The 25,281-nt window shown below is 58.7% G+C and overlaps 2 protein-coding genes across 5 annotated transcripts in view; one reads left to right on the top strand and one right to left on the bottom strand.

Moving 5' to 3' along the window:
- The window catches only part of SHANK1 (SH3 and multiple ankyrin repeat domains 1), a 61,180-nt gene extending 42,084 nt beyond the window's left edge, over window positions 1-19,096 (bottom strand). For 2 of the 4 annotated variants that reach the window (XM_055235997.2, XM_055235998.2), the window contains exons 1-12: window positions 18,674-19,088; window positions 15,934-16,231; window positions 15,544-15,747; window positions 14,927-14,998; window positions 13,163-13,271; window positions 12,779-12,930; window positions 10,928-11,095; window positions 10,352-10,468; window positions 3,127-3,204; window positions 2,814-2,880; window positions 2,205-2,535; window positions 1,165-1,358 (exon numbers count right to left, since the gene is read on the bottom strand). In XM_055235997.2, the coding sequence (XP_055091972.1) occupies window positions 1,165-1,358; window positions 2,205-2,535; window positions 2,814-2,880; window positions 3,127-3,204; window positions 10,352-10,468; window positions 10,928-11,095; window positions 12,779-12,930; window positions 13,163-13,271; window positions 14,927-14,998; window positions 15,544-15,747; window positions 15,934-16,188 (1,747 nt within the window). In that variant the 5' untranslated portion in view covers window positions 16,189-16,231; window positions 18,674-19,088. Of the gene's footprint in view, window positions 1-1,164; window positions 1,359-2,204; window positions 2,536-2,813; window positions 2,881-3,126; window positions 3,205-10,351; window positions 10,469-10,927; window positions 11,096-12,778; window positions 12,931-13,162; window positions 13,272-14,926; window positions 14,999-15,543; window positions 15,748-15,933; window positions 16,232-18,673 lie in introns of all 4 variants that reach the window. The other 2 variants (XM_055235999.2, XM_055235995.2) reach the window with 2 other exon arrangements.
- Window positions 19,097-22,641: 3,545 nt separating this feature from the next.
- Window positions 22,642-24,990, top strand: CLEC11A (C-type lectin domain containing 11A). Its single transcript, XM_055236008.2, has 4 exons — window positions 22,642-22,950; window positions 23,183-23,369; window positions 23,691-23,882; window positions 24,304-24,990. Exons 1-4 carry the CDS (start codon window positions 22,804-22,806, stop codon window positions 24,747-24,749), a joined length of 972 nt encoding a protein of 323 aa, XP_055091983.1. The 5' UTR covers window positions 22,642-22,803; the 3' UTR covers window positions 24,750-24,990.
- Window positions 24,991-25,281: the final 291 nt, after the last annotated feature.

Genomic DNA, 25,281 nt, shown 5'->3' with positions numbered 1-25,281 from the left:
CTTGGCCTCCCAAGTAGCTGGGATTACAAGTGCGTGCCACCACACCTGGCTAATTTTTTTTTTTTTTTTTGTATTTTTAGTAGAGATGGGGATTCACCATGTTGGCCAGGTCTCGAACTCCTGATCTCAGGTGATCCACCCGCCTCCGCCTCCGAAAGTGCTGGGATTACAGGTGTGAGCCACCTCGCCCAGCCAAATGATGGCTCTTATATGGCACTTGTTATGTAGGAAACATTGGTCTAAGTGCTTTACATGATCTGACTCCTCTAATCCTCATGAGAGTACCATTTTACAGATGAAGAAACTGAGGCCCAGAGAAGTCACTTAGCTGAGGTCACCCCGCTGGGAAGTGGTGGGGTCTGGATTTGAACCCAGGCTGCCAGGCTCTCAACCTCTATACCGCTCAGCTCCTGGGCAGCCTAGAGTCTGGCAAAGAATTTTTCCAATGCCTCGTATTAATGGCCACACCTGCGGCCCGTGGTAGTCTCTAAAGCATCCTTCTATCCAAGAACACGTCAGCAGCCCTGCAAAGCCTACAAGCAGGGGAGACCGGCCCCACTTTCCAGATGAAGGCGGAAAAACCAAAGGGAGGTGAACCCTGATAACAGCAACCACCATTTTGGGAGCCCTCGCCACGGCCAAGCATCTTACATCTGCCAGCTCATTGGGGCCCTAGAAGTAGGTCCCTGCCCGTCTCTCAGTTGAGGACCCCTGGGCAAATGCAGGAGGCAAAGTTAGGGCTGCTTGGCCTCACACTCTGCACCAGGTGGCAGGAAGGACTGTGGGCTTGGACTGAGGACCTTGGGCAAGTGGCTTCACCTGTGTGAGGCTCTGTTCCTTCAACCATGCAATGGGGCCCATGACCTCCCTCCCCAGAAAGGGCCATCAGGAGTCTAATGAGACGATTTGGTGAGACGTTCCAGCCATGCCCTGCACACGGCATCAGTGTCCCACAATGGGACACGGCTCACTTCACTGCCTCCTGACAGGGTCATCTCAGCTACACTCTATGGTCCTCCAAGCCTCAAGGGGTGTCCTGGGGCTCTCTGAGGTCTCCAGAGTGCATGAGATACTCCAGGTGCCTGAGAATGGTCTGCTGTCTGCTCCACATTTTCCCTGATCGCCCCCACAGCCCAGCCCAGGCCCTGCTTCCACCCTGGGTACCTTTGATCTTCTCGCCCTTGCTCAGGGAGATCTCCCCCTCGGCTTGGGCCTGGTAGGACTTCACAGCCATGAAGGAGCGTCCGGGTACCGCTGAGTAGAGCTTCCTCCGCCTCCCGCGGCTGCCCAGGGAGCCCCCGGGGCCCCCTGAGCCTCCCGTGCCCCCAGCTGGCCCTTCCCGGGGTGTCCCGCTGGAGCTGCGTACACAGAGGGCATGAGAGGCAGGGGAAGGTGGAGGGAAGGGACACCTCTGGGAGGACAGGGGTCCTTGGGTGGGGGAAGAGGACGGAGCATCAGGGTGGGGGAGGGGGGTTTCCCAGCACTGGTGTCCTCCAGGAAAGAGGGCATTTGGGGGCTCCCTCTGCCTGCCCGCAGCTGCCCCAACCAGCCCCCTCTCCTGCCTCCTGGCTTCCGGCTCTGCCCCCTCCCACGGTCCTGTGCGCACCGCCTGATTCAGCTTCCTGAGGCTGAGCTGGGACTGTGTCATCCCTCCGCTCACGAGCCTTCCGCGACTCCCAGCTTCCTCCTGGGTCAGGTCCAACTCCTCTGCCCGCCGTTGCCAGCCTCTCCCCCACTTCCTCGGGACACGCCTGGCTGGCCTTCGCCTCCTTCTCAGCCTCCTCTAGCCAGGTGGGCTTCCTGACCCCGGAATGTCCCCCGCCCCCTCCTCATCCTCCCTCCAGAGTGACCTCTCTGTCCTCCCCAAGTCTCTGCCACTCCCCCCATCCTCTTCCTGCTCAGCTTCCCTCCACCTCACCCTGTCATTCTGTCTGTCCCCAGGGGCTGGCGCCCATGTTTCTTTGGGGTACCCTCTGCCTGGGGCCCCTGTCGTGGAGCAGATGTCCAGCTTACATGTGGTGCACTGGGGGTGGAGTTGGGACAGTAGCTCCCAAGGCCTTACTTTACCCCAAGGTGACGCTAGGGACTTGGATGGATGAGGGCCTACAGAGGAAGGCAGCTGGGCGGGCCTCGGGGGAAGCCGCCGATCTGGAGAGGGGATTTGACGGGGCTGGGGACTGTGGAGCCAGGGCTGCCTCCCCTACCTGGGCCGGCCTCGGGGCTGCCTCTTGGCGTCCTCAGGGTGCCTCCCTCGGGATGGAGAGCGGGCCCTGGCACCCCGGGGGCTGCTGGCACTTCGGAGGGTCCCGCTGCTGAGCTTGGTGGCGGGGGCTGAGGGCTGCGACTGGCCCTGGGAACCTGAGGTAGGGCCAGGGGCCCCAGAGGACGAGGCCCCCGGGGCGGAGAACACCATCCAGTCGGGCAGCGCCATGCTGGTGTCACTGTTGGCCCGCAGCAGCGCCGGGGGCACTGTCAGCCCTGTGCCCGGGGGCCCCCGTCGCCGGGCCGCGTACTTGGGGGACTCCTGGAAGGGCACTGAGAGGGCACAGTGGCGGCGGGGGGCAGGTGTTAGGGGACAGGGGGCCATGCGGGGGCAAGAGATGGTGGGAGAGAGGCATGAGGGAGAAAGACAGAGATGAGAAAGGGCGGGGGGCCTGGAATTGCTCCCCCACCACCACCCAGACATTTTTGGTCCTCTAGGGTTTTCTCCATCCTATCCTGGCCCCCAAGTCAGGTCTCCCAACTGCCCCATCCCACCATGAAAGCCCAACCGCCCCAGGTTCTCTGTGCAGCCCCAGCTCCCTGTCACTCACCCACATCCTGTTCTCGATGGTTTCGGATCAGCTCCCCCAGCTCAAAATTCCCAGCAATCACTGCCACCTGGAGGGAGGGGGTAGAGGCAGGTCGGTGGGGCCCAGGTAGCAGAGAGAGGGCAGGAAACACGGTGAGGTCCCTGGCCCGACCCAAACCTTCCACTCCGACAATGCCGCCCTCCGTCTTCTTCCAGCTCCCCCTCCACGACCTGTCTCCTTGCTTTCCTCATTGTCCCCTTCCTTATCCGCCGGGTGTCACTGTCACCCTTTCCTTAGCCCTGGAAACTTCAGCACATCCCCTGCAGCCCCAGACCTGGAAGGGGGTCTGCCCGTTGTTATTCTTCACATCCTTGTCGGCACCTCGGTACAGGAGGATCCTGGCACAGGTCTCCTGCGTGTCATGGCCAGTGGCACAGGACAAAGAGAGAGAGAAAAAATTAAAATCACCATGAGTGGATACAGGTACTGTGCTAAGAGCCTCAGGAATAAATACTCCACCCTAAACCTGCACCACTCAGGACAGCAGCCACCTGCCAGGTACAGACCAGCAGCACTTTAAGTGTGGCTGGCCCAAACGGACATGCACCATGCATGCGAAATACACGCTGGATTTCAAGGATGCCATATGAAAACAAGAAAGAATTTAAATGTCTATAGCCAGGCGTGGTGGCTCAAGCCTATAATCCTAAGACTTTGGGAGGCCAAGGCAGAAGTTCCAGACCAGCCTGGGTGACATAGTGAGACGCCCCCCGTCTCTACAAAAAAATAAACAGAAATTAGCCAGGCATGGTGGTGGGTGCCTGCAGTCCCAAATACTTGGGAGGCTGAGGTGGGAGGATCGCTTGAGCTCAGGAGTTCCAGGCTGCAGTGAGCTGAGATCAAGCCTGGGTGACAGAGCAGGGACCTGTCTCCCCCTCAGGAAAAAAAAAAAATGTCAGGTGTGGTGACACACACCTGTGATCCCAGCACTTTGGGAGGCTGAGGTGAGCGGATCACTGGAGGCCAGGTTATTTGAGCCCAGCCTGGCCAACATGGTGAAACCCCGTCTCTAACAGAAAATACAAAAATTAGCCAGGTGTGGTGGGGGGGGGCACCTGTAATCCCAGCTACTCAAGAGGCTGAGGTGGGAGAATCAATTGAACCCAGGAGGTGGAAGTTGCAGCGAGCCGAGATTCTGCCACTGCACTCCAGCCTGGGTGACAGAGTGAGAGTCTGTCTCAAAAAAAAAAAAAAAAAAGTAATAATTTCTGTATTGATTCTATGTTGAAATGATAATGTTTTAGATACACTGTTATAAGTAAAATATGTTGTTAAAATAAATGTCACCTAATTATTTTCCCCTTCTCTTTAACGTGGCCACTAGGATATTTGAGGGCATTTAGGGTATGTGCTCGTGCTATGTTCCACTGGATGTTGGGGCTGGATAATGCTTTGGTGACTCATTGGTTTGTGGAGGGTGTTCTGAGCCTTGTGGGATGTTGAGTAGCATCCCCAGTCTCTACCACTAGATGCCAGTAGCACTCCCCTCCCCAGTCATGACAACCAAAAACGTCTAGACATTGCCAAGTGTCCCCTGGGAGACAGAGGCTCCCCGGTTGAGAACCGCAGGTCTAGACCTTACGGAGGCTTACCATGTTACGTGCCAGGCGCTTGGCACTTTAGAGACAGAAGCTCATTGAATTGCCCAACAATTCCAGGACATGGAAATTGTCTCTATTTTACAGAGGCGGAAACTAAGGCTTTCAAAAGAGCCCAAGGTGGGCCAGGCGCGGTGGCTCACTCCTGTAATCCCAGCACTTTGGGAAGCCGAGGCAGGAGGATCGCTTGAGCCCGGGAGTTTGAGACCAGCCTGGGCAACATGGCGAAACCCTGTCTCTACAAAAAATTTTTAAAAATTAGCCTGGTGTGGTGGCACACGCCTGTAGTCCCAACTACTTGTAGGGCTGAGGTGAGAGGATCACTTGAGCCCAAGAGTTCGAGGCTGCAAAGATCCTTGTTCATGCCACTGCACTCCAGTGTGGGTGACAAAGTGAGACCCTGTCTCGGCTGGGCGCAGTGGCTCACGCCTGTAATCCCAGCACTTTGGGAGGCCGAGGCGGGCAGATCACGAGGGCAGGAGATCGAGACCATCCTGACTAACACGGTGAAACCCTGTCTCTGCTAAAAATACAAAAAAATTAGCCGGGTGTGGTGGCGGGCGCCTGTAGTCCCAGCTACTCGGGAAGCTGAGGCAGGAGAATGGCGTGAACCCGGGAAGCGGAGCTTGCAGTGAGCCGAGATTGTGCCACTCCAGCCTGGGGGACAGAGCCAGACTCCGTCTCAAAAAAAAAAAAAAAAAAGTGAGACCCTGTCTCAAAAAAAAGGGGGGTGGGGTGGGGGAGGTGCTCAAGGTCACACAGCTGGTGATTATCAGCCTTGGATTTGAACCCAGATCTCCCTGACTCCAAAGCCTTCTATCTTAATCACACTTTCTGCCAGGCACAGAAGGAAGGGGACACACATTGTGGAGGAAGGGTGGAGGCAGGACTGGACCAGTGGAGACAGAGACGCCTTCTACATTCAGATCAATTTCTCACCAATGTCAATCACAGGCACCCCTCATCACTCTTTGGACTAAACACAAAGTCCATGCCACGGCCTAGGAGGGTTAGGGTTAGCTGAGCTAACCTGAGCTGCCTGCCCTGCCACTCCCCACCCTGACCCTCACCAGCTTCATCTTCTACCACCTGCCCTTGCTTCCAGGCTCCAGCCACACGGGCCACCTCCTTCCTCTGACAGCACCCTCGTGCCCCAGGACCTTTGCACGGCTGCTCCCTCTGCTTGGAATCCTTTCCTGCTAGATCATAGCATAGCTTGCTTCCTCACTTCATTCAGGCTTTTGCACAAATGCCACCTCTTCAGAGAGGTCTTCTCTGGCCATCCTGTCTAAAAAAAAAAAAAAAAGCCCTTGTCCTCTTCCTCGCTTTATTTTTTTTTATTTATTTATTTATTTTTAAAAATTTTTTGAGATAGAGTTTCGCTCTTGTCACCCAGGCTGGAGTGCAGTGACACGATCTCGGCTCACTGCAACCTCTGCCTCCCAGGTTCAAGTGATTCTTCTGCCTCAGCCTCCTGAGTAGCTGAGATTACAGGCACCCACCACCACATCTGGCTAATTTTTGTATTTTTAGTAGAGACAGGCTTTCCCCGTGTTGGCCAGGCTGGTCTCGAACTCCCAACCTCAGGTGATCCACCTGTCTTGGCTTCTCAAAGTTCTGGGATAACAGGAGTGAGCCACCGTGCCCAACCCTTTGCTTTATTTTTTTAGTACGACACTGATGTATGTGCCAGGCACTCTAAGCCAATGTTAACTCATTTTCTTCATAACCCCGTCTCCCTGAAATTCCATTTCCTGTTATTTGTCTCATTAGCGTCTCTTCTCCTCTACATCATAAGTTGTACAGGGGCATGATTTTGCCTGTGGCACCCACCACCTGGATTAAGGCTGGACCCACAGGACCTGTTCGGTAGGACGAGTGTCCTCTCCCTTTTGTCTTGGCCTGGCCAAACCCAACTTGGCCTCCAGCTCAACTCTACCCCAGTGCCCTCTGATGCTAAATTTAACCACCATTCCCCAAGCACCTCCTTGATCTTACCCCTTCCACATGACAAATCCACCAAGGGGTTTGTATGGGCCCATGTTACAGGACAGGTTCAGAGAGAGCAGATGCTATGCCCAAGGCCACACAGCCAGTTAGTGGAGCAGTTAGGATTCCAACCTGGCCTTCTTCTTCTTCTTTTTTTTTTTTTTTGAGACAGAGTCTCGCTCTGTTGCCAGGCTGGAGTGCAGTGGCGCGATCTTGGCTCACTGCAGCCTCCACCTCTTGGGCTCAAGCGATCCTCCTGTGCACCTGGCCTTCTGATCTTATGGTTCACCTGTCTCGTATGAATGGACGATTTTGACTGCCAAAGTCACACATCAGGCAGCAGTTAGCCCAGTGTGTGTTCTGGGTGTGTTTGTGAGTGTGTGTGTGCATATGAGTCTGTGTATGCCCATGCTGCAGGCCAACTAGACTGTTAACTCCTGCCATGTGTCCTTTTGCGTGTTTTTCTTTTCTTTTTTCTTTCTTTTTTTTTTTTTTTTTTTTTAGGATGGAGTCTCGCTCTGTTACACAGGCTGGAGTGCAATGGTGTGATCTCAGCTCACTGCAACCTCCGCCTCCTGAGTTCAAGCAATTCTCTGCCTCAGCCTCCCAAGTAGCTGGGATTACAGGCACCTGCCACCACGCCTGGCTAATTTTTGTCTTTTTAGTAGAGACAGGGTTTCACCATCTTGGCCAGGCTTGTCTTGAACTGCTGACCTCGTGATCCACCCGCCTCGGCCTCCCAAAGTGCTGGGATTACAGGTGTGAGGCACCGCGCCTGGCTTTTTGCGTGTTTTCACACTCCCAACCCCCACACTGGGGGCACAGGGCAAGAGCACAGCCCCTAAGCTCACCTGCTCCTCATCCTACTCTTACAAAGCTGAGAAGGTGTGCAAGTCAGAGTTGATGGTTCCCTCCCCTGGGAACCGAGAGAAACTCGCATTTAACGGCATCCTAGCACTTATCTCATGCCATAGCCATGATTTGCTTACACGTCTGCCTCCTCACCAGACTGTGAACTCCCACCCCCCCCAAACCCCGCCCTCGCCCTCCCCAGGCCAGATGCTGCGTCTGATTCATCTCACATCCCCAAGGCCTCGTGCGGTGCACGTAGTAGGTGCCCAAGGAACGTGCATGGAAAGGATGAGGATGGAGGATGTGGGGTTGAGTCAGTCAAAATTCATTTGTTCGAGTCATTCATTCATTCGTTGAGTCATTCAGTCTGTTGAAACAAGCAAACACCTGTTGAATGCTCAGAGCCAGGCACTGTGCACAGTCTTGGTGGAAATCCAAGAGGGCTGACCCATCATTCATTCACTCATTTTCATTCATTCATTCAGTCACTCAACAAAGATGCAGCTAGGCCTGCTGTGTGCTGGGGTCCTGGAACAGAGCAAGTAATCAGACTCAACCCCCACCCTTGAAGTGCTCACAGCCTAGAAACAGATCTGACTTTCACCACCAAATGCTAGACGGGCATATCAGGAGGCCAAGGTGGCAGAGGCTGAGGAAAAACTGTCAGACTCAGCCCTGGCTCTTGGAAAGCTTAAAGCCTGGAAGACAAGGGGGGAAATAGAGGAATCAAGTTCGCATGTGTTATGCATCGATTTGTTAAGCCCATGGCAAAGGCAAGCAAAACTATTAACCCACTTGATCCTTTTGCATGGTGGATATTTATTTATTTATTTATTTATTTATTTATTTTTGAGACGGAATCTCACTCTATTGCCCAGGCTGGAGTGCAGTGGCGCGATCTCGGCTCCCTGCAAACTCCGCCTCCCGGGTTCACGCCATTCTCCTGCCTTAGCCTCCCGAGTAGCTGGGACTATAGGCGCCTGCCACCATGCCCGGCTAACTTTCTTTTGTACTTTTAGTAGAGACGGGGTTTCACCGTGTTAGCCAGGATGGTCTCAATTTCCTGACCTCGTGATCTGCCCGCCTCGGCCTCCCAAAGTGCTGGGATTACAGGCATGAGCCACCGCGCCCGGCCTGCATGGTGGATATTAATTATTGACCCATTTCACAGCTGAGAAAGGAGATCAGGGAGGGGAAAATGACTTGTTCATCTGTCCCACTAAGAAAACTCTGCCTGCTCTCTAATTCTAATTTTTTCTTTTTAAGGCAGGGTCTCACTCTGTCACCCAGACTGGAGTGCAGTGGCATGATCATAGCTCATTGCAGCCTCCACCTCCCAGACTCAAGCAATTCTTCTGCCTCAGCCTCCTGAGTAGCTGGGACCTCAGGTGCACACCACTGTGCCCAGCTAATTTTTGTATTTTTTCATAGAGACCAGGTTTTCCCATGTTGCCCAGGCTGGTCTCGAACTCCCGGGCTCAAGCCACCCTCCCACCTAGGCCTCCCAAAGTGTTGGGATTACAGGCATGAGCCACCATGCCTGGTCTAATTCTCTATACTAAAATTTCTCTGTTTATCTGAACGGTACAGTTTCTGTCTCTCGACTGGACCCTGACTGACACTGGTGATGGTAACGATGACGATTATTATTCTGATGGCTGCCTTTCAGGGATGAGCACTTAATATACACGATGGCTCACCCTCTTCAATAAGAGCTGGCATTATTCCCATTTCAGGAAGAAGGATGGAGCCTCAAAGAGGGGGAGGGACTTGTTTGCTCCCCATCCCCATCTGCCTGTGGGGCCGGGGCTTCTTCCCCCTCAGCTGCACAATGGCCTGGGAGTCAAGAGGATTGGTTGCGAGGCCTGTGTCGCAGAGCAGGAGACAGAAGCACGCAGGGAGAGAAGTGCCGGCACCATGTTGGTTCCGTTTGACAAACGCTGAGTCTTCCCTGGGCTCCAGGCATACTGCTGGCTGCCACGAGGCGGCACGTGGCCACCCGCCAAATCCCCAGCACTGCAAGTTCTGCCGAGGCAGAGGGGGCTGAGGGCTGTTTTGGAAGACTTCCTGGAGGAAGGGGGCTGACAGACCAGCTCTGTCATGCTAGCGCCTGTCTCTCTACGAACCCCCACCAGCTGCCCTTCAAGGGCAGGGAGCATCAAGAAATAGGTGGGGAGACTGAGGCTTTCCATGGGGCTGATCTGCCCAGGATCATCTGCAGCTCAGGTGGCTAAAGTACCAGAGGTCATGACATTGAAAGATCTGGCTCTTGCCAACCAGCTGCCATGAGCCCCCCTGCCTGCTCCGTACCTCCCCTCTCCTAGGGACCCCAGAAGTGGGGGTGTTCTTCCCGTCTCCCTTCAGCACTCCCTTCCTGCTCAGGGACCCAGGTTGTCAGGACCCCCAAGGTCCTGAATTGCCAAAACTCCCACTGCAGCCCCCACTGTCGCTCCCTTCAGGGGCCACGGGGGCTGCACGTTGGCCTTTCCCCTGTGCCCTGCCATGCTGCCATGTGGCACCTGCACACACCACTGGCTGAATGGAGACACAGGGGAACTGAGGACCCACAGCCCCCTTTCCTCTTGCTTTCTGCACAGGCTGTGCTCCCACCCTGGAGCACTCCTTTCTCCCCTTTTCTGCTTCTGCTCATCTTAACACTGGGGGCATCTCCTCCAGGAAGCCACTCCACCCCCAGCCACTCCATCCCAAGCCCAGTTCCAGATGTGGGCTCCCACAGGGATCTGGATTCCCTGTGACTTTGCTCTGAGCACTCTGGATTGTAGCAGCAAACTATGTTGTCTGCCCTCTGCTAGGCCATGAGGTCAACCCTTTGTCCCTAGCACCCAGCTCCAGGCCTGATACAGAGAAGGAGCTCAGTAAATATCTGTTGGATGGATGGATGGATGGATGGATGGATGAATGGATGACTGGATGAAAGGATGGAAATAGTGAAGAAGTGAAGGGTGCAGAGATGCAGTCAAGAGGAGTGTCTGAGCTTGGCCCTGAGGGAGGCGGCTATGGGGGATGCGAGGGGCCTGGGGTGGCCGCTGCTAGGCAGACCTTGTTGTAGAGGGCGCAGATGTGCAGAGCCGTGTTCCCCGAGGCATTCTGGGCTCCGGGCTCAGCCCCATAGAAGAGCAGATGCTCCAGATGCTGAGAGTGACCCCGCTGGCAGGCCTGGGCAGGACAGGGAGCGAGGGGCATGGATCAGACCCGGGCTGTTCACCCTCTGGGCCAAGAGTCTGTCTATGACCTGTGCGCTGGCCTTCTCATCCTATCGTTCACCGCATCCACCTCCCCATCACCTTTTAGCCCCCCTTCCTGCTCTGGGACCCAGGCTGTCAGCCTCAAAATCCAAATGTTCAGTCATTCCAAGGCCCAGGCATCTGGTCTGCCTCCTAAAGAGGGTCAAGAGGCCGGCCCATCCCTCTCAGGGATCAAGGCGTCAGGTTCCCCAGCCTATGCCCCCTTAGGGTCTTCCTGTCTTCACCCCCACCATTTCCTCTTTGAGGACCATGTTTTTCTCACCCCCATGCTCTGTGAGGACCCTGGCATCTGGTTCCCAGCCCCAGCCCCTTGGATGCCTCAGGGACTGGGTCCCCCACCCCAGCCCTTCATGGCCTGAATTAGGAGCACCTGGTGGATTTCCTGCCAGCCGTTCTCATCAGCTATGCCCAGCTGGGCCCTGTTGAACAGGAGCAGCTCACAGCATCGGGGGTCACCACCCACCATAGCTGTGTGGAACAGAGGGGTCAGCCCCCGACGGTCCTTGTAGTTGGGGGAACCCCCAAGGTCCAGGAGCGCCTAGGAACGGAGAGAGAACTCGGTAGAAAAACACAGATGACAGTCACACATTAACCAGCTCATTCTGAAGGGCCGGGGGACTGGACCGTCCTGGGTGACCTACAGTGGCCAATGACAGTCTCAGTTCTGCCACGATGCCCTTGTGTGACCTTGAGCCTGGCCCTTTCCCTCCCTGGGCCACTCTGATCCCCTGTGAACAATGTGGGACTTGGGTAGATGCCTCCAGAGGACCCTTGCACTCTGATATCCCACCCAGCCTTTCCCCTGGGGGCGACCTTGGGTGAGCCATTGAAAGACATTAGGGGCCACAGTACCCACCCGTTCCACTTCCTACAGGTGGGTTGTTGGGGACAAATGAGAGGACACAGTCTGGATGCTGGAGGGTCTCTGGCCAAGCGGGAGGTGTTATTAGGTCCAGGATCTCAAAGAAGGGGCACAGCACGAAGCCAGGGGACAGGTAAGCTTGGGTAAGGGCAAGGATGGGGCCGGCCTCATTGGGGCTGGAGGCCACTTCCTGCCCCCACTTGAAGGACAGCTCTGGGTGTGGAAGGCTGGCAATAATGAACATTAATAGGAGAAAGTGTTGGCAGCAACCTTGTGTGAGGACAGCCTGTAGCAGTGCCATCCAACAGAACGTTTCCCCCATCGTGGGGATGGTCTGCAACTGCACCACCCTATGCGGCAGGCACGTGTGGGCCCCTGAGCACTTGAACGTGGCTAGTGAGCCTGAGGAACTGAAATTTTAATTTTACTTCATTCTAATTAATTTAAATTTAAACAGCCCCAGGTGGCCAGTGGCTACTGGCTTGCATAGCGCAGGTCTGGAGGCTGGGAGGGGCGTGTGTGAGCAGGATGTGGGTTTGGGGGTGAGTGTGCACGGGAGATACATGAAGAGGGTCTGTTAACTCCAGGAGTATACTGCAGGTCTTTGTGGCTGCCATCTGACTGCATTAGGGGCTCTTCAGGAAAGAATCTGAGGGAGAGAAGGGCGGGGCCATTTAGCTGGAGCATCTGTGCGTTGAGGTGCTTCTCAATGGCTGTCTTTGGGGGCAGCCCATCCTGACCCGCGTAAGAAGAGGAATCAAGTGTCCTGGCGGGGGCAGGGGGAGAAGAGTATTTTAAAATTAGACTGTGCAGCTGCCGCTGTGTATGTATTTTGTGGGTGTATGGGTTTGTCTATTTGGGAAAGTGCATTTGAGGCTGTGTACGTGGGGAAGGGGCTGTATTTGCATGTGAGAGAGTAGGGAGTGGAGCTGGTGCAGTGCTGGGTTTGGAAGGGTAGCTGGGGGGCTGTTTTCAGGGTGTGTGTGGAGGGGCTCTATTTGGGGGCATAGCAGGGAGCTCACTTTGTATTTTAAGGAATGAGAAGGGTTTACACCTTGGGGAGACAGAGGCAGATTTGGTATTGAGCTGGGTCACAGGGGATGGAGACGTTCTGGGTGTTTAGGGTAGGAGGCTGTGCCCAGGTCTGTGTGATGTCAGCTGTAGCCCAGGTAGGTGCACCTGGGGGGCCTGACAAGGGTGACAATAGGGGCTGTGTGTCAGTCTATGGAAAGGGGCTTTGAACTGGGGACATGAGAGGGCCTATATTTAACAGAAACCAAAGAACTGAGGTTTGAGAAAGAACAAAGGGAAAAGGAGAGAGGGCCCCATGGCGGGGATGGGGGGTCCCCGCAGCCTCACCGTGAGCGCCAGGCAGTGTCGGGCACACGCGGCCTTATGCAGTGCGGTCATTCCATCCCGGGCCCGGAAGTCGATGTGGGCCCCGCCCAAGCATAGGGTTCGAATCACCTCTACAGAGCCTTCAGTCTGGGCCGCCAGTGTCAAGGGGGTCTCTGAAGGGCAGGAAAAGCTGGTCACATGAAGCCCCTTCTCCTCTCCCCCATCCCTTCCCATTTTCCAGGCTCTATAGCTGTCCACCCCACAGCCTCTGGCCCCGTGGCCTCCCGCTTGGACAGCGATGTGTTTGGGAGACACCAGTCAGGAACGGATCTGAATGCAGATGGCACCCCTGCCCCCCAGCCCTGTCCTGGCCCTGAGGTCCTCCTGTTGCGCACCCCTCCCTACCTCCCGAATCCGAGTCATGGTAATTGGGGTCCAGCCCCTTGTCCAGCAGCCGCGCCACCTTGTCAGATGTCCCGAGCTGCACATACTCCAGGAACTTCTTCAACCCCGTCTGAGCCATGGGCAAAGAGAGAGAGGACAGGACAGTCAGGAACAAGGCAGAGAAGCAGGGTCCTCAAGCAGCACCGTCCAGTGAAAATATACGTGGAGTCACATACGCCATTGAAAAGCTTCTAGCAGCCTCCTTTACAGAGAAAGTACCCAGCCCTTTGGGAGGCCGAGGTGGGAGGATCACTTGGGCCCAGGGGTTCGAGACCAGCCTGAGCAACAAAGTGAGACCCTTATCTCTACAAAAAATGCAAAAACCTAGCCAGGTGTGGTGGCACACGCCTGCAGTCCCAGCTACTTGGGAGGCTGAGCTGGAAGGATCCTTTGAACCCTGAAAGGTCGAGGCTGCAGTGAGCCATGATTGCACCACTGCAGCCCGGGTGACAGAGCAAGACCCTGTCTCAAAAAAAAAAAAAAAAAAAGGCCGGGCGCGGTGGCTCACGCTTGTAATCCCAGCACTTTGGGAGGCCGAGGCGGGCGGATCATGAGGTCAGGAGATCGAGACCATGGTGAAACCCCGTCTCTACTAAAAAATAGAAAAAATTAGCCGGGCATGGTGGCGGGCGCCTGTAGTCCCAGCTACTCGGAGAGGCTGAGGCAGGAGAATGGCATGAACACGGGAGGGGGAGCTTGCAGTGAGCCGAGATTGCGCCACTGCACTCCAGCCTGGGCGACAGAGCGAGACTCCGTCTCAAAAAAAAAAAAAAAAAAAAAAAGCAGGGGGGGGGCGGTGAAGTGTTAATTGTGTTGAAATTCATGTTGATATATGTTCTTTAACTGATACAGCCACAATGTTACTGTTTCAACAGGTAATTGAGATGAAAATTATTTATGAGGTTACTTAACTTTTTTTTGGTACTAAGTCTTTGAAACCCAGTGTGTATTTCACACTCACAGCAAGTCTTAGTTGGGACCAAACACACTGCAAGCACTCAGGAGCCATACTTGGCCAGTGGTTCCCAAAGTGGACCGTGAAAGTCTGGAGGGATGGAAGATTTAGGGGAGGAAAGAATTCAATGCATGCTGTGGTCGGGAGAGGGTATACAAGAAGGGACTGGGAGTTTTTCCTTCTCAGGGATCAAGAGTCCTTCATTTCTGACCAAAGCAGTTCCTGATTTCCTCCCAGCTCTCACCATCAAGACACAGGAGAGACAGGGGCTGAGGATTGGCGGGCAAGGTACCGGGAGGACAGATATGGCTGGAAAGGGGGGTGTGATGGTTGGATTTTGCAGAGATTCAGGCTATGAGGTTGGGAGAAATGCAGCCTGTCTTTGAAATAGACTCTAGGCAGAAGGACCTTCAATGTCAGGGTCCTAGGCCAAGGTGGGGAATAAAGAGGCCTTGGATGGATATGGGGGGAGGCAGGAGAAGAGAAGGGAGACTCAAAGGAGGCCAGGTGGGAATGATGTGGGCCCAGGCAGAGGGATGAAGTGCAAAAGAGGAAAGTAAGAAGGGGTTGTGATGGGGATAATGGGGGGTATTTGTGGTTGTCTCAAATGTGGTACAGCATCCCAAGTTAAGTGGGGGGAGTGGCCAGAGGGATCGCTGGCTTGGGAAATGTGGAGGTCTGCTGGGAAGAGGTGGGGAGAGAAAGTGGTTGGGCAGGGGGCTCCGGTGGTAGGGGGCTATAGGGGACAGATGCCAGCAGGGTTTTCTCACCTTCGTGTGCAACTTGGCCAGCTGCTTCTCATCCAGGTTGGTCTGTTTGTAAACTCGGGTCTTGTATCGGAACTAAGGTCAGGGGTAGGGTAGTGAGAGAGACACAGAGACTTGGAATCAGGGGCCTGGGGAGAAGGCTTGGGGTAGGGGGAAGGTCTGATCCCCTTCTAATTCCCCGGGGTAGCTCAGGGTAGGAGTGGAAACAGCCCTGGAACCTTGGTCTAGGCGGTAGATGGGTGGCAGTGGCTTTTCCGAGAGTGCTGGGTATTATGGTATATGTGCACTGCAACCCCTGTCTTGAAGGAGGAGGAGTCTGGACCCCACAGGGAATGTTCTAGAGTGCTTACTGTAATTGGGAATCCTCCCCCAATTTGATGGGCGAGGAGAAGCTTGGGGCAGGAAGGTGACTTGGCCAAGGCCACTTAGCTGGTCAGAAGCAGAACAGACAGTAATTTGAACTCAGGACTCTCTGACTTCCCCGTGATGCTTAGAAGATCTGGACTAGCACACTGGGTGCCCCCTCGTTAAGGTTTCGAGTGTGTTAAAAAGTGGCTGGGGGGCAGATGTGTTTCAGGGCATGCCTTCTCTTATCAGTGAAGGAGTTGGGGAAGCTTCACCTCCAGGTAGGGGACCCCCTTCTCAAAGGACTGGGGGTACTCCCGCAGCAGCCTCTCCTCCTCCAGGAAGTTGGCATCGCGGCCTGAGGTGGCCGGTTGGAACAGGCCATAGTTGAGCACATCCTGCAGGCTCTCGCTCAGGGCACAGAGCACCTGCTGCTTGGCCGTCCAGATGGTGGCATCGGGGTTGAAGCGCAGGCATTTCTGGTTGGGGAAGAGATAGGGGCTAGGGTGGGCCAAGGGCCAGAGAAGAGCCTGAGGTGGGTTGGGAAGTGAGCCAGGAGCTGGGTGTGGGGGGGATTCCTGGGAGGATACCCAGCACCAGCGGACTCCCCATGTCGGTTGGGGCCCTGTCCCTCTCGTGCCACTGGCCAGTGGGCAGGTACTCACTGTCTGGTGCAGGTCCGGGATGCCAATCCTGAAGACCATCATGCTGAAGTGGGCGTCTTCTGGGACGGACATTGAGCGGCTCTGGAGGCCTCTAACAGAGGCCAGGCTACCAGGTGCCCCACTGCCCTGGCCCCGGGTCCCCCGGGGGCCTCGACCTGGCCCGTCTGGGGAGCTGTCGGACTCTGAGCCCCCCTCGGGACACTCGCTGGCACTGTGGCGTTCCTCGTCCTCGCTTGTCGCGGGGCTGTGGGTCATCGTGGGGCCACGGGGCGACGGGGGACGGCAGCATCACAGGCGGCTGCAGGGGCCAAGGGTGGCCGTCAGACTAGGAGCCCGGGACCCCTCAGAGGCCACAGGCGCTACTCGGTGGTCAAGCGGTCAAGGGCAGCCTACCCCCACTGCCCGAGATAGGCAGGAAGGAGGCCGAGCACACCCTCGGCCTGCACGGCCTCCCCTGCCGCCTCCTCCCACGCTGGCACGCACACACCCCTGTCCCTGACATGCTTCTGGCATGTGTCTCCTTCCCTGCCCTTGGCCCTGCTTGCAGCCCGCCCCCTGCGCCCCACTTTGCCGGTGACCCAGCGTGGCCGTGTCCCAGAAACCGCAGAATCACCGCGGGAGCTACTGGCCCACTTTGCCAGGCCACAGAAAATGCAGCTAAAATTAGCTAAGGACAGACAGGTGGACAACTGACAGGCATCCTGCCCTCCTGGCCCCAGCCTGGCCCCTCACCCCAGAGCTGGGGGGTGGGGTTGGGGAGCAGCTGAGGCTGACACTGAGATGTAGTAAGGGGGAGAGGGAGGCGTGGTGAGCCTGGAGCGGGTGGAGCTGGTGACTTCACTCAAGTGTGGCTGACAACGCGTGGCATGCCGAGTAGTGCTGGGGAATCTGCCGTCCCAGGGGAGCAAGGGACACTGAGATGGGGTGTCATGGGCAGAGCATTTGGCCTAGGGTGTCCCCAAGGGAACCACAAGAGGTGGCTTTTGGAGACTGGGGCATCTTGAGAGGGTGTGCGGGTGGGTGGGGAGGTCGGCCTGGGGAGTGCTGTCCAGGTGACAGTGGTGTGGTGGCCTGGCTAGATGTAGGTGGCTGCAGATGACCTGTAGCTCTTTTCTAGGACTGCAGGGTGGGTGGGCTCGCTTGCTGGGTACTAGGGGCTCCACTCTGAGGACTGGGGGTGTTAAGAGGGAGACTAAGAAGTGAGAGGAGAGTCTGGGGAACTGAGGTGGGGGATCGTCTCTGGATCCTTGCTGTTCTCCCTTGAGGTGGCCTTATGAGGGTGGAGCCCCTTCCAAACGGGGTCTGCTTCCCTTCTGTTCTCCCCCAACTCCCACCCCAGCACCGGAAACCAGAATGTCTGGTCTGGTCCCTCCCCCCCACACCAGGCCCGGTTCCTGCACCGTTGCCATGGAGATGGGAAGCAGTGGAGGGTACTGCTGACTTTGGGGGAGTGGGGATGGGCTGGGGGGGTTGGGAAAGGGAAGACTAAATGTGTGTGTTGGGAGGAGAGTTCCAGGAGGTGTGGGCGGGCGAGCCTCTAACCCAGGGCCGGCGGACCCCTCCCCCACGCGCGGCAGCGCTGCGAAGCCCCCTCCCCCTCCAGGTACCCAGCCACACCGCCCCACCTCGTCCCTGCGGAGACCCCGGCCGCCTTTTCCTCGCCCTGCCGCACAGCCCCCCTCGCGATCTGGGGCCCGCAGACACTCCCCCTCGGCTGACCCTGGCTGACCCCCAGCCTCAACCCCGCTCGGAGGGGGTGGCCGGTGGGATGAAAGAAAAGCTGGCTGGGGCCCCCCGCGCGTACGGCTGCCCCAGCCCCCCGGGCAGGCTCCGGCCCCTCCCCCTCAGGGCTCGCGGGAGGGAGCGGGCACGCTCCGCCGGGGCGGCATGAATCAAACGCTCCGCGGCTAAGAATAGCTGGCACGCAGCTGGTACCGAGACGGGCTGAGGAATCGGCGAGGGGGGTGGTGGAGGACGCGAGAGAGGGGGTGCCCTGGGAGGCTGTGGGGGGACAGGGGGCGGCTGGCGTGGCCGAGAGCCGGGCCCGGGAGAATGAATGGAGGCGGAGGGAGGCGGGGAGGGGCGGGGAGAGAGAGCCGGGGCCGAGGCTGGGAAACTGGTGGGGGAGAGCCCGGCCAGGGAGAGGGGCGGGGGGCACCGGGGAGCAGGAGTCGGGGGCGGGAGCCGAGGGGGCGCGCCGGCCGGCGGTGTAGGGACTGGAGACCTGGTGGGGACGCGGGGAGCTTGGGCAGGGGGTGGGAAAGGACTGGAGAAGCCTGGAAGGAGAAGCGGGAGCTGGAGGGGTCGAAGGGGGCGGAGGAGGCCCGGGCCTAGACCCTCGCTGGAGGAGAGTGGGGACCAGGGTGATCTGGCGGAGGGGCCCAGGTGCGCCAGGGTGGACGAGGCGGGGGAGTGGCCGGGCTGGGCGGGGAGGCGGGTACCGGGACCGAGCCCTTGGCCCCGGAGAGCCGGGAGGCGGGTTCGGGATAGGGGCTCCGCTGGCGGGGGATGGGGGGCGCGCCCTCCCATCAAGGATGCGATCTGGGACGGGGCACCGGGGACCCGGGCGTAACCCAATTTGGTGTCGCCCAGGGCAACACTCCCCACCTCACCCGCACCCCAGCCGCACACCCAGGCCAGGAGCCCGGCGCCGGGCCAAGGACATCCGGGGCGCCCTCGCCCCCTCCCGCGGCCCCGGCCCCGCAACTGCCCCAAACCCCCAGTTTCTCGACCCCCTTACCTGCCTGGCGGGGCTGCTGAGTCCCGGTCGGCGGCGCCCGCGGCCCCTCCCCCCTCCCCCCACCCCCCACCCCCCCGGAGACGGGGGACCCTCAGGCCATGCCCCACCGCCCCGGAGGGCGAGCGGGCCCGGGGAGGGGGCGGGCGGGGACCGGGGGGGAGGGCGGGAGGGCCGAGGACCTCACCCCCCCCGCGGGCCGGGCCTGGCCATCCGCAGAGCGCCCCCCCTTCCGCCGCGGCCGCCGCGCCCCTCCTCGCCCGCCCCCGGCTCGGTCCGGCCGGCTCCGGGCGCCGCGTCTCCGCCTGCTCTTCCTCCTCCTCTTCCTCGGGCCGCCGCCGCCGCCGCCCGCTCCGCGCCTCCTCTGCCACCCTTCTCGCTCTCTCGCTCTGGCTGTCTCTCCCTCACTCTGTCTCTCTCCCTCCCTCTCTCCCTCCCTCCCCTCCCTCCGCCCTCTCCCCTCCCTCCGGGAGCCGGCGGAGGAGACATTGCCCCTCCCCGCGCCCCCAAACCTCACCCATCCCCCACCACCGCCGGCTCCGCCCCCTACCCTTGCCCTCCCCCACCACTCCTCGCCACCTCCGAGTCCCCAAATCCTGACTCCGCCCCTGCTTGCCCCCATACCCCGACGAAGGGGTCCTGCCCCCATAAGGGTGCCCCCCACACACACCTCAGGACCACCCCCTCCCAGAGAGCTCCCCGCCGCCCTACACACAGCGGGGCATAATAAATATTTGTTGCCAGACTCTACACCCCCAAATTTAAGTGTGAATGCTATAGATTCCCACCCTGTCCCCCCAAACACACACACACCCTTTCCATTTAAGCACTGGGTCAGGGCACACATGGACATACCTGGGCCAGGCCACATTTCCCCAAGGCACAGGTGCATAGTCACCAGCTGCAATGGCACCTGCAGAGTCCCCACATACACACACTCTCCAGCGCATGCATGCCCAGACACAATGCACCTGGGGTACACAGCTACAAACACAACCCAGCTACATGCAGCTGTCACACCCCTGTGCCCGGGCACACACGCAGCACATGAACACATCTGTCCACCACACACCCACGTGCGCGCGCACATACACGCACACAGGCGTTCACCCCGGTATGCATGCCCAGATCTCTCAACACCAAAACGGAGTCACAGCACTGTAGAGACGTGTGCACGCCTTCCCATCACACCCACCCACCGTGCTGTCCATTGCACTGGTTCGCACTCGCCCGTTTACATGCCAAACACCGTGCCATCCTTCCCCTCCAGGATAGTTACTGCTGACATTCCTGGAGCACTTTCTGTGTGCCAGGCTCAGGGACTTTCGCCATCCCCATTTTCCAGAGGGGGAAACCAAGGCACAGAGAGGCTAAGTAACTTGCCCAAGGTCATCCAGCTATGAGGAGGTGATAACAAGGATCAGGAACAGGTAAGCTGGCTCCAAAGTCCTCACTTGACCGCTACTGTGCACTACTGGGCATATCCCCTCATAGTTGTCTATCCTTGTTCATCACACACAGACACACCCAACCATCTCCTCGGAGTTTGCACATGTCTGTGTAGGCACGCATATGCAGCCAGCTGCAGGCAGACAGCTCATTCATGCCTGGGATGCACCCACAGGGACAGGGCAGATCCCACAGGGCAGCAGTGAGTGGTGAGTGTTCCCTTAGCCCAGGCTTCCTCATTCTCCCAGCTCCAACAGTACCTCCAGGGCCTGCAGGGGGCAGTTCTAGGCAGCTTCTGGGTTCCCCTCCAGCTGCAGGCTCTCCGGGGTACCCGAGTATGAGCTGAAGGAGGTGCCTGCTCAGCCTGGGGAGGCCTCTATCTTGATGCACACCCACTAGCCCAGGTGGTGAACAGCTGGGCCCGGGGAAAGAACAGCTGCCCATGTTGGCTCCAGCAGCTAGAGAGGCTGTGCACCCCTGCACAGCTTTCAAGGCCTTTCCCCACATATGCATTATTTCTTGAGGTCTGTAGCTCCTGGTGAGGGGCCCCAGGTTCCCGAAGGGCACCTGAGAGGCCCAGGCTGTGAGGCAGGGAGCAGTCTGCCCAAGGTCACAGTGCCCGCGATGTACCAGGATTTCTTGGAAAACGGAAGGCTGGAGGCATTGATTTCCAAGGCCCCTCCTGGGGCTCCCGGCAGCCGAGGGCAGATGCCCTGCTCTTGGAGCCAGAAACCTTGGCTAGCTGCCGCCACGCTGGTGACCTCCAGCAGGCCATGCTGTTTCAGAACCTCAGTCTCCTCCTTTGAAGAGCAGGCCCAGTGATCCTTGGCTGGTGTGCCCCGTGCTTCTTGGCACCACCAGCCAGGCCTGGGCTGGAAAAGCCCTGCGTGACTCATGGGCCTGACATAGAGGGGCATGGCATGGCATCGTGCTTCCTTGCCTCCAAGCCTCTCTCCCACTGCCCTCACCACCTCCACCCACCCTGCCACCACCACCCTGGGAACTTGGGTGCCAGCAAACTAAAAAGGTGAAGCCTCCAGGCCTTTGACCCCACCAGTAATGGCTACCCTCTCGCCCACTCAACAGGTTGATTGAGCACCTACTATGTGCTAGGTAGGCCTTGTGCCAGGAGATGCAGCAGTGCATAAAATTCCCTGCTTTCATTGGCAAGGAACAGACATAAACAAACAAACAAGATCACGCCAGTCTTGATTATACCAAAAAGATGAAATGGGGCATTTTAATAAAGTAACTTGTAGAACAGATAAGGTGGTTGGGGAAGGCCTCTTGGAGCTGAGACCTCGATGATGAGAAGGAGCTGGGGAAAGAACCTTCTAGAAGGAGGAAAGGGCTAGTGCAAATGCTCTGAGGTTGTAATCAGCTTAGTATTTGGGGATGAGCCAAGAGGCCAGGGAAGGTGGAGGCTGGGGGCGGGTGAGGGGAGTGGGGGTGATGAGGCTGCAGAGGTGCAAAGGGTTCTTCCTTCCCAGCCCCCAGCATGGTAGGCTGTGCTGAGGACTGAGGCCCGGGCTTGGCTTCCCTCCTGCTTATGATGGGAAGGTGGGGGAGCAGGGGAGTGGGGAGTGATGTGATCTGATTTATGGTTTGGAAGGATTGCTTTGGCTGCGGCAAGCAGCCGGGATTGGAGGGGCTCAGGAGGAAGGAGGGGGAGGGCAGCGAGACTGCAGTGGTCCAGGCTGAAACGAGGTGGCTCGCTGAAGGCTCAGAGCTCCTTGAGCACACAACCTAGCGTCTGTCGATTTCACCTCCTGCAGAAACCTTCCCTGACTGCTCCTCCAGGCCCCTCACCCTCTCCCATCTCCAGCCCCCTCATCCCCGGAGCTATCTGGCTGCTGGTCTGCCAGCAGCTGGAGTCCCCAGCATCACCCAGCCCAGGGCCTGGCCTGCAGGAGGCTTCTAGTAAAGTGGCCAATTAATCCCCGAGCCCTGTCTTCCAGGGTCGTGCACACAGTCACACGCATGCTCTTCACGTGTCACCCCGCCCCCACACACACTCACTTGGATCTCCAGACAAGGGCTTGGAGGGTGGGATGGGCAATCTAGGGGGCAGGAGGGGCCCTGGAGTCTCCTCCATTGAGTGTGTGGGCGATGGTGGCCACAGGGTAATAACAACCTCAGCGAGACCCTGAGGTCTGCCCCCTCCTCAGGAATGGCCAGGCAGGGAAGAAGGGAGCGGTGCTCGGTCCCAGCATCCCACCACTGCCCAGATGGTTCTGAGCGGGTTCCTGGGCTAAGGCCGGGGCCTGTGTTTTCCAAGATTCCTTGGAGAGCCAGCTCCATCCTCTTCCTGATTATCTGAGCTTTGGGCTACAGCAGAAGGAAAGAGCAGGGCGGAAGCGAGCTCTGGAAAGTGGAAAGAGGAGGGTGTGCGAGGAGACCCAAGGCGGGATCCCGGCTTTGGAACGTTGGAGGTTTCCGGCCACAGAGGCAGGGCCTCCGGGGAGCCAAGAGGGGCGGGGAGAGACACACACAGAGGAGCAGAGGAGACCAACGGACCGGACAGAGACGAGGAGAGGAACAGGAAGAGAGAAGCTGGGAGAGTCGGGAACCTGGGGGCTAGTGACCTGCACACAGGGCAGGGGCACTCGGCAGCTCCCGGAGGCCACCCCTCCCACCCCAGACATCCAGACATCTGGAACTTTGGGTGCCAAGAGTCCAGCTTAATGCAGGCAGCCTGGCTTTTGGGGGCTTTGGTGGTCCCCCAGCTCTTGGGCTTTGGCCATGGGGCTCGGGGAGCCGAGAGGGAGTGGGAGGGAGGCTGGGGAGGTGCCCAGGAGGAGGAGCGGGAGAGGGAGGCCCTGATGCTGAAGGTGAGCTCTGGAGTGTCAGGGAGCTATGGGTGGTGAACTGTGGGCCTGGGAGGGGGTATTGCAAGGTTAGGGAAATGGACAATGAGGAGCGATTGGGATAGTCTCAGAGGAGTGGGGGGGTGATGGGCTCAGAGACAGGACTCAGGCGGCAGAGAATGAGTTACGAGTTGGAAAGGGGCGAATGGGGCATCTTGGTGGCAGGCTGGCGCTCACCACCCCTCCCCTGCCCCAGCATCTGCAGGAAGCCCTAGGACTGCCTGCTGGGAGGGGGGATGAGAATCCTGCCGGAACTGTTGAGGGCAAAGAGGACTGGGAGATGGAGGAGGACCAGGGGGAGGAAGAGGAGGAGGAAGCAACGCCAACCCCATCCTCCGGCCCCAGCCCCTCTCCCACCCCTGAGGACATCGTCACTTACATCCGTGAGTAACCAGAAGCCCTCACCCCCAAACCCCCAGGCCGCCGCGGTCACTTTCGCAAAAATGAAGGGTCGGTTCACTGCCTGGTGGCCTTTCAATTGTCCATTGCCCAGCCCAGAGCCCCCACACCCCTAGGAGCCCCAGGTCCATGGCCATGCCTCCTAAGAGCCTGGGCCACTCGACCCTACCTTCCAGGAGTCCGGGGTGCCCCCGCCCCCACCGCCAGCCCGCCCTCAGGAGCCCTAGATCCCAGTTCTCCAGGTCCTCAGGCCCCCCGCTGCATCTCCAGGCTCCCCCTCCAGCACGATCCCTGTCTGTCCGCAGTGGGTCGCCTGGCCGGCCTGGATGCGGGCCTGCACCAGCTGCACGTCCGTCTGCACGCGTTGGACACCCGCGTGGTCGAGCTGACCCAGGGGCTGCGGCAGCTGCGGAACGCGGCGAGCGACACCCGCGATGCTGTGCAAGCCCTGCAGGAGACGCAGGATCGCGCCGAGCGCGAGCACGGCCGCTTGGAGGGTGAGTCCGCGGCGCGCGGGGTGGAAAAAAATGAGACTATCTGGGCCAGGTATGGGACTGGTTGAGAAGGTGACCCTAGGCGTCCGGGGCGGGAGAGTTCGGGAGAGCTGCTGTGTGCTAGCGGACGGGGTTGGAGAGCTGAGAGGCTGAATGCAGGGAGCAGGGTGGGCACTCCAGAACCGCGCGGACCCGACTGGGGCAGCACCACGCCCCCTACAGTCCAGCTCCCACCGCCTGGCCCCGCCCCTGGCGGACCAGACTCTCCACCTCCTGGCTCCCGCGATTCTGACCACGCCTCCTCCCAGCCCTCCCCATGAGTTCCCGGCCCCGCCTCCCTCCACCCCCGGATGCTTTGTCCCCGCCCCCTTCCAGACTCAGAATGCATGACCCCGTCTCCTTCTCTACCCGGCCCCGCCCACAGGCTGCCTGAAGGGGCTGCGCCTAGGCCACAAGTGCTTCCTGCTCTCGCGCGACTTCGAAGCTCAGGCGGCGGCGCAGGCGCGATGCACGGCGCGGGGCGGGAGCCTGGCGCAGCCGGCGGACCGCCAGCAGATGGAGGCTCTCACTCGCTACCTGCGCGCGGCGCTCGCTCCCTACAACTGGCCGGTGTGGCTGGGCGTGCACGATCGGCGCGCCGAGGGCCTCTACCTCTTCGAAAACGGCCAGCGCGTGTCCTTCTTCGCCTGGCATCGCTCACCCCGCCCCGAGCTCGGCGCCCAGCCCAGCGCCTCGCCGCACCCGCTCAGCCCGGACCAGCCCAACGGTGGCACGCTGGAGAACTGCGTGGCGCAGGCCTCTGACGACGGCTCCTGGTGGGACCACGACTGCCAGCGGCGCCTCTACTACGTCTGCGAGTTCCCCTTCTAGCGGGGCCGGTACCCCGCCTCCCTGCCCATCCCACCACCCGGCCTTTCCCTGTGCCGTGCCCACCCTCCTCCGAGATCGCCCTTCCCTTCCTGTCCACGAATGGCAGCGTCCTCCCCGACCCCCAGGCTGGGCGCTTCTGGGAGGGCTCTTGCGGTGCCGGGACTCCTCCTTGTTAGTGTCTTTCCTTGAAGGGGCGGGCACCAGGTTAGGTCCGGTGCCAATAAATCCTTGTGGAATCTGACTTGAGGAGCAGCGAAGGCAATCTTGGACTTTATCTCCTGCAGGGGAAGCCGGGAAGGGCCAGACCCTGGTCTTTGGGCGCGTGTCCTGGCCTTTGGATGCCTGTTCTGCTTTTTACAGCTGTCATTTGAGCCCCAGATGGAGTGATGGAGAAACACAGGTGCATATGTACACACGGTCATCTGTTCTGTGCACAGATGGCCGGAGTACACGCGTACAAACGCTGTAGACACCTTCACCTCCATCGTGCCCGCTCTCTTGGCCTTTGGGACCCCGGACCTGCCAATTGTCC

The sequence above is a fragment of the Symphalangus syndactylus genome, chromosome 13 (assembly GCF_028878055.3).
Source record: "Symphalangus syndactylus isolate Jambi chromosome 13, NHGRI_mSymSyn1-v2.1_pri, whole genome shotgun sequence".
Classification (NCBI taxonomy): domain Eukaryota; kingdom Metazoa; phylum Chordata; class Mammalia; order Primates; family Hylobatidae; genus Symphalangus; species Symphalangus syndactylus.
This window is presented reverse-complemented; position numbering and strand designations above follow the sequence as displayed.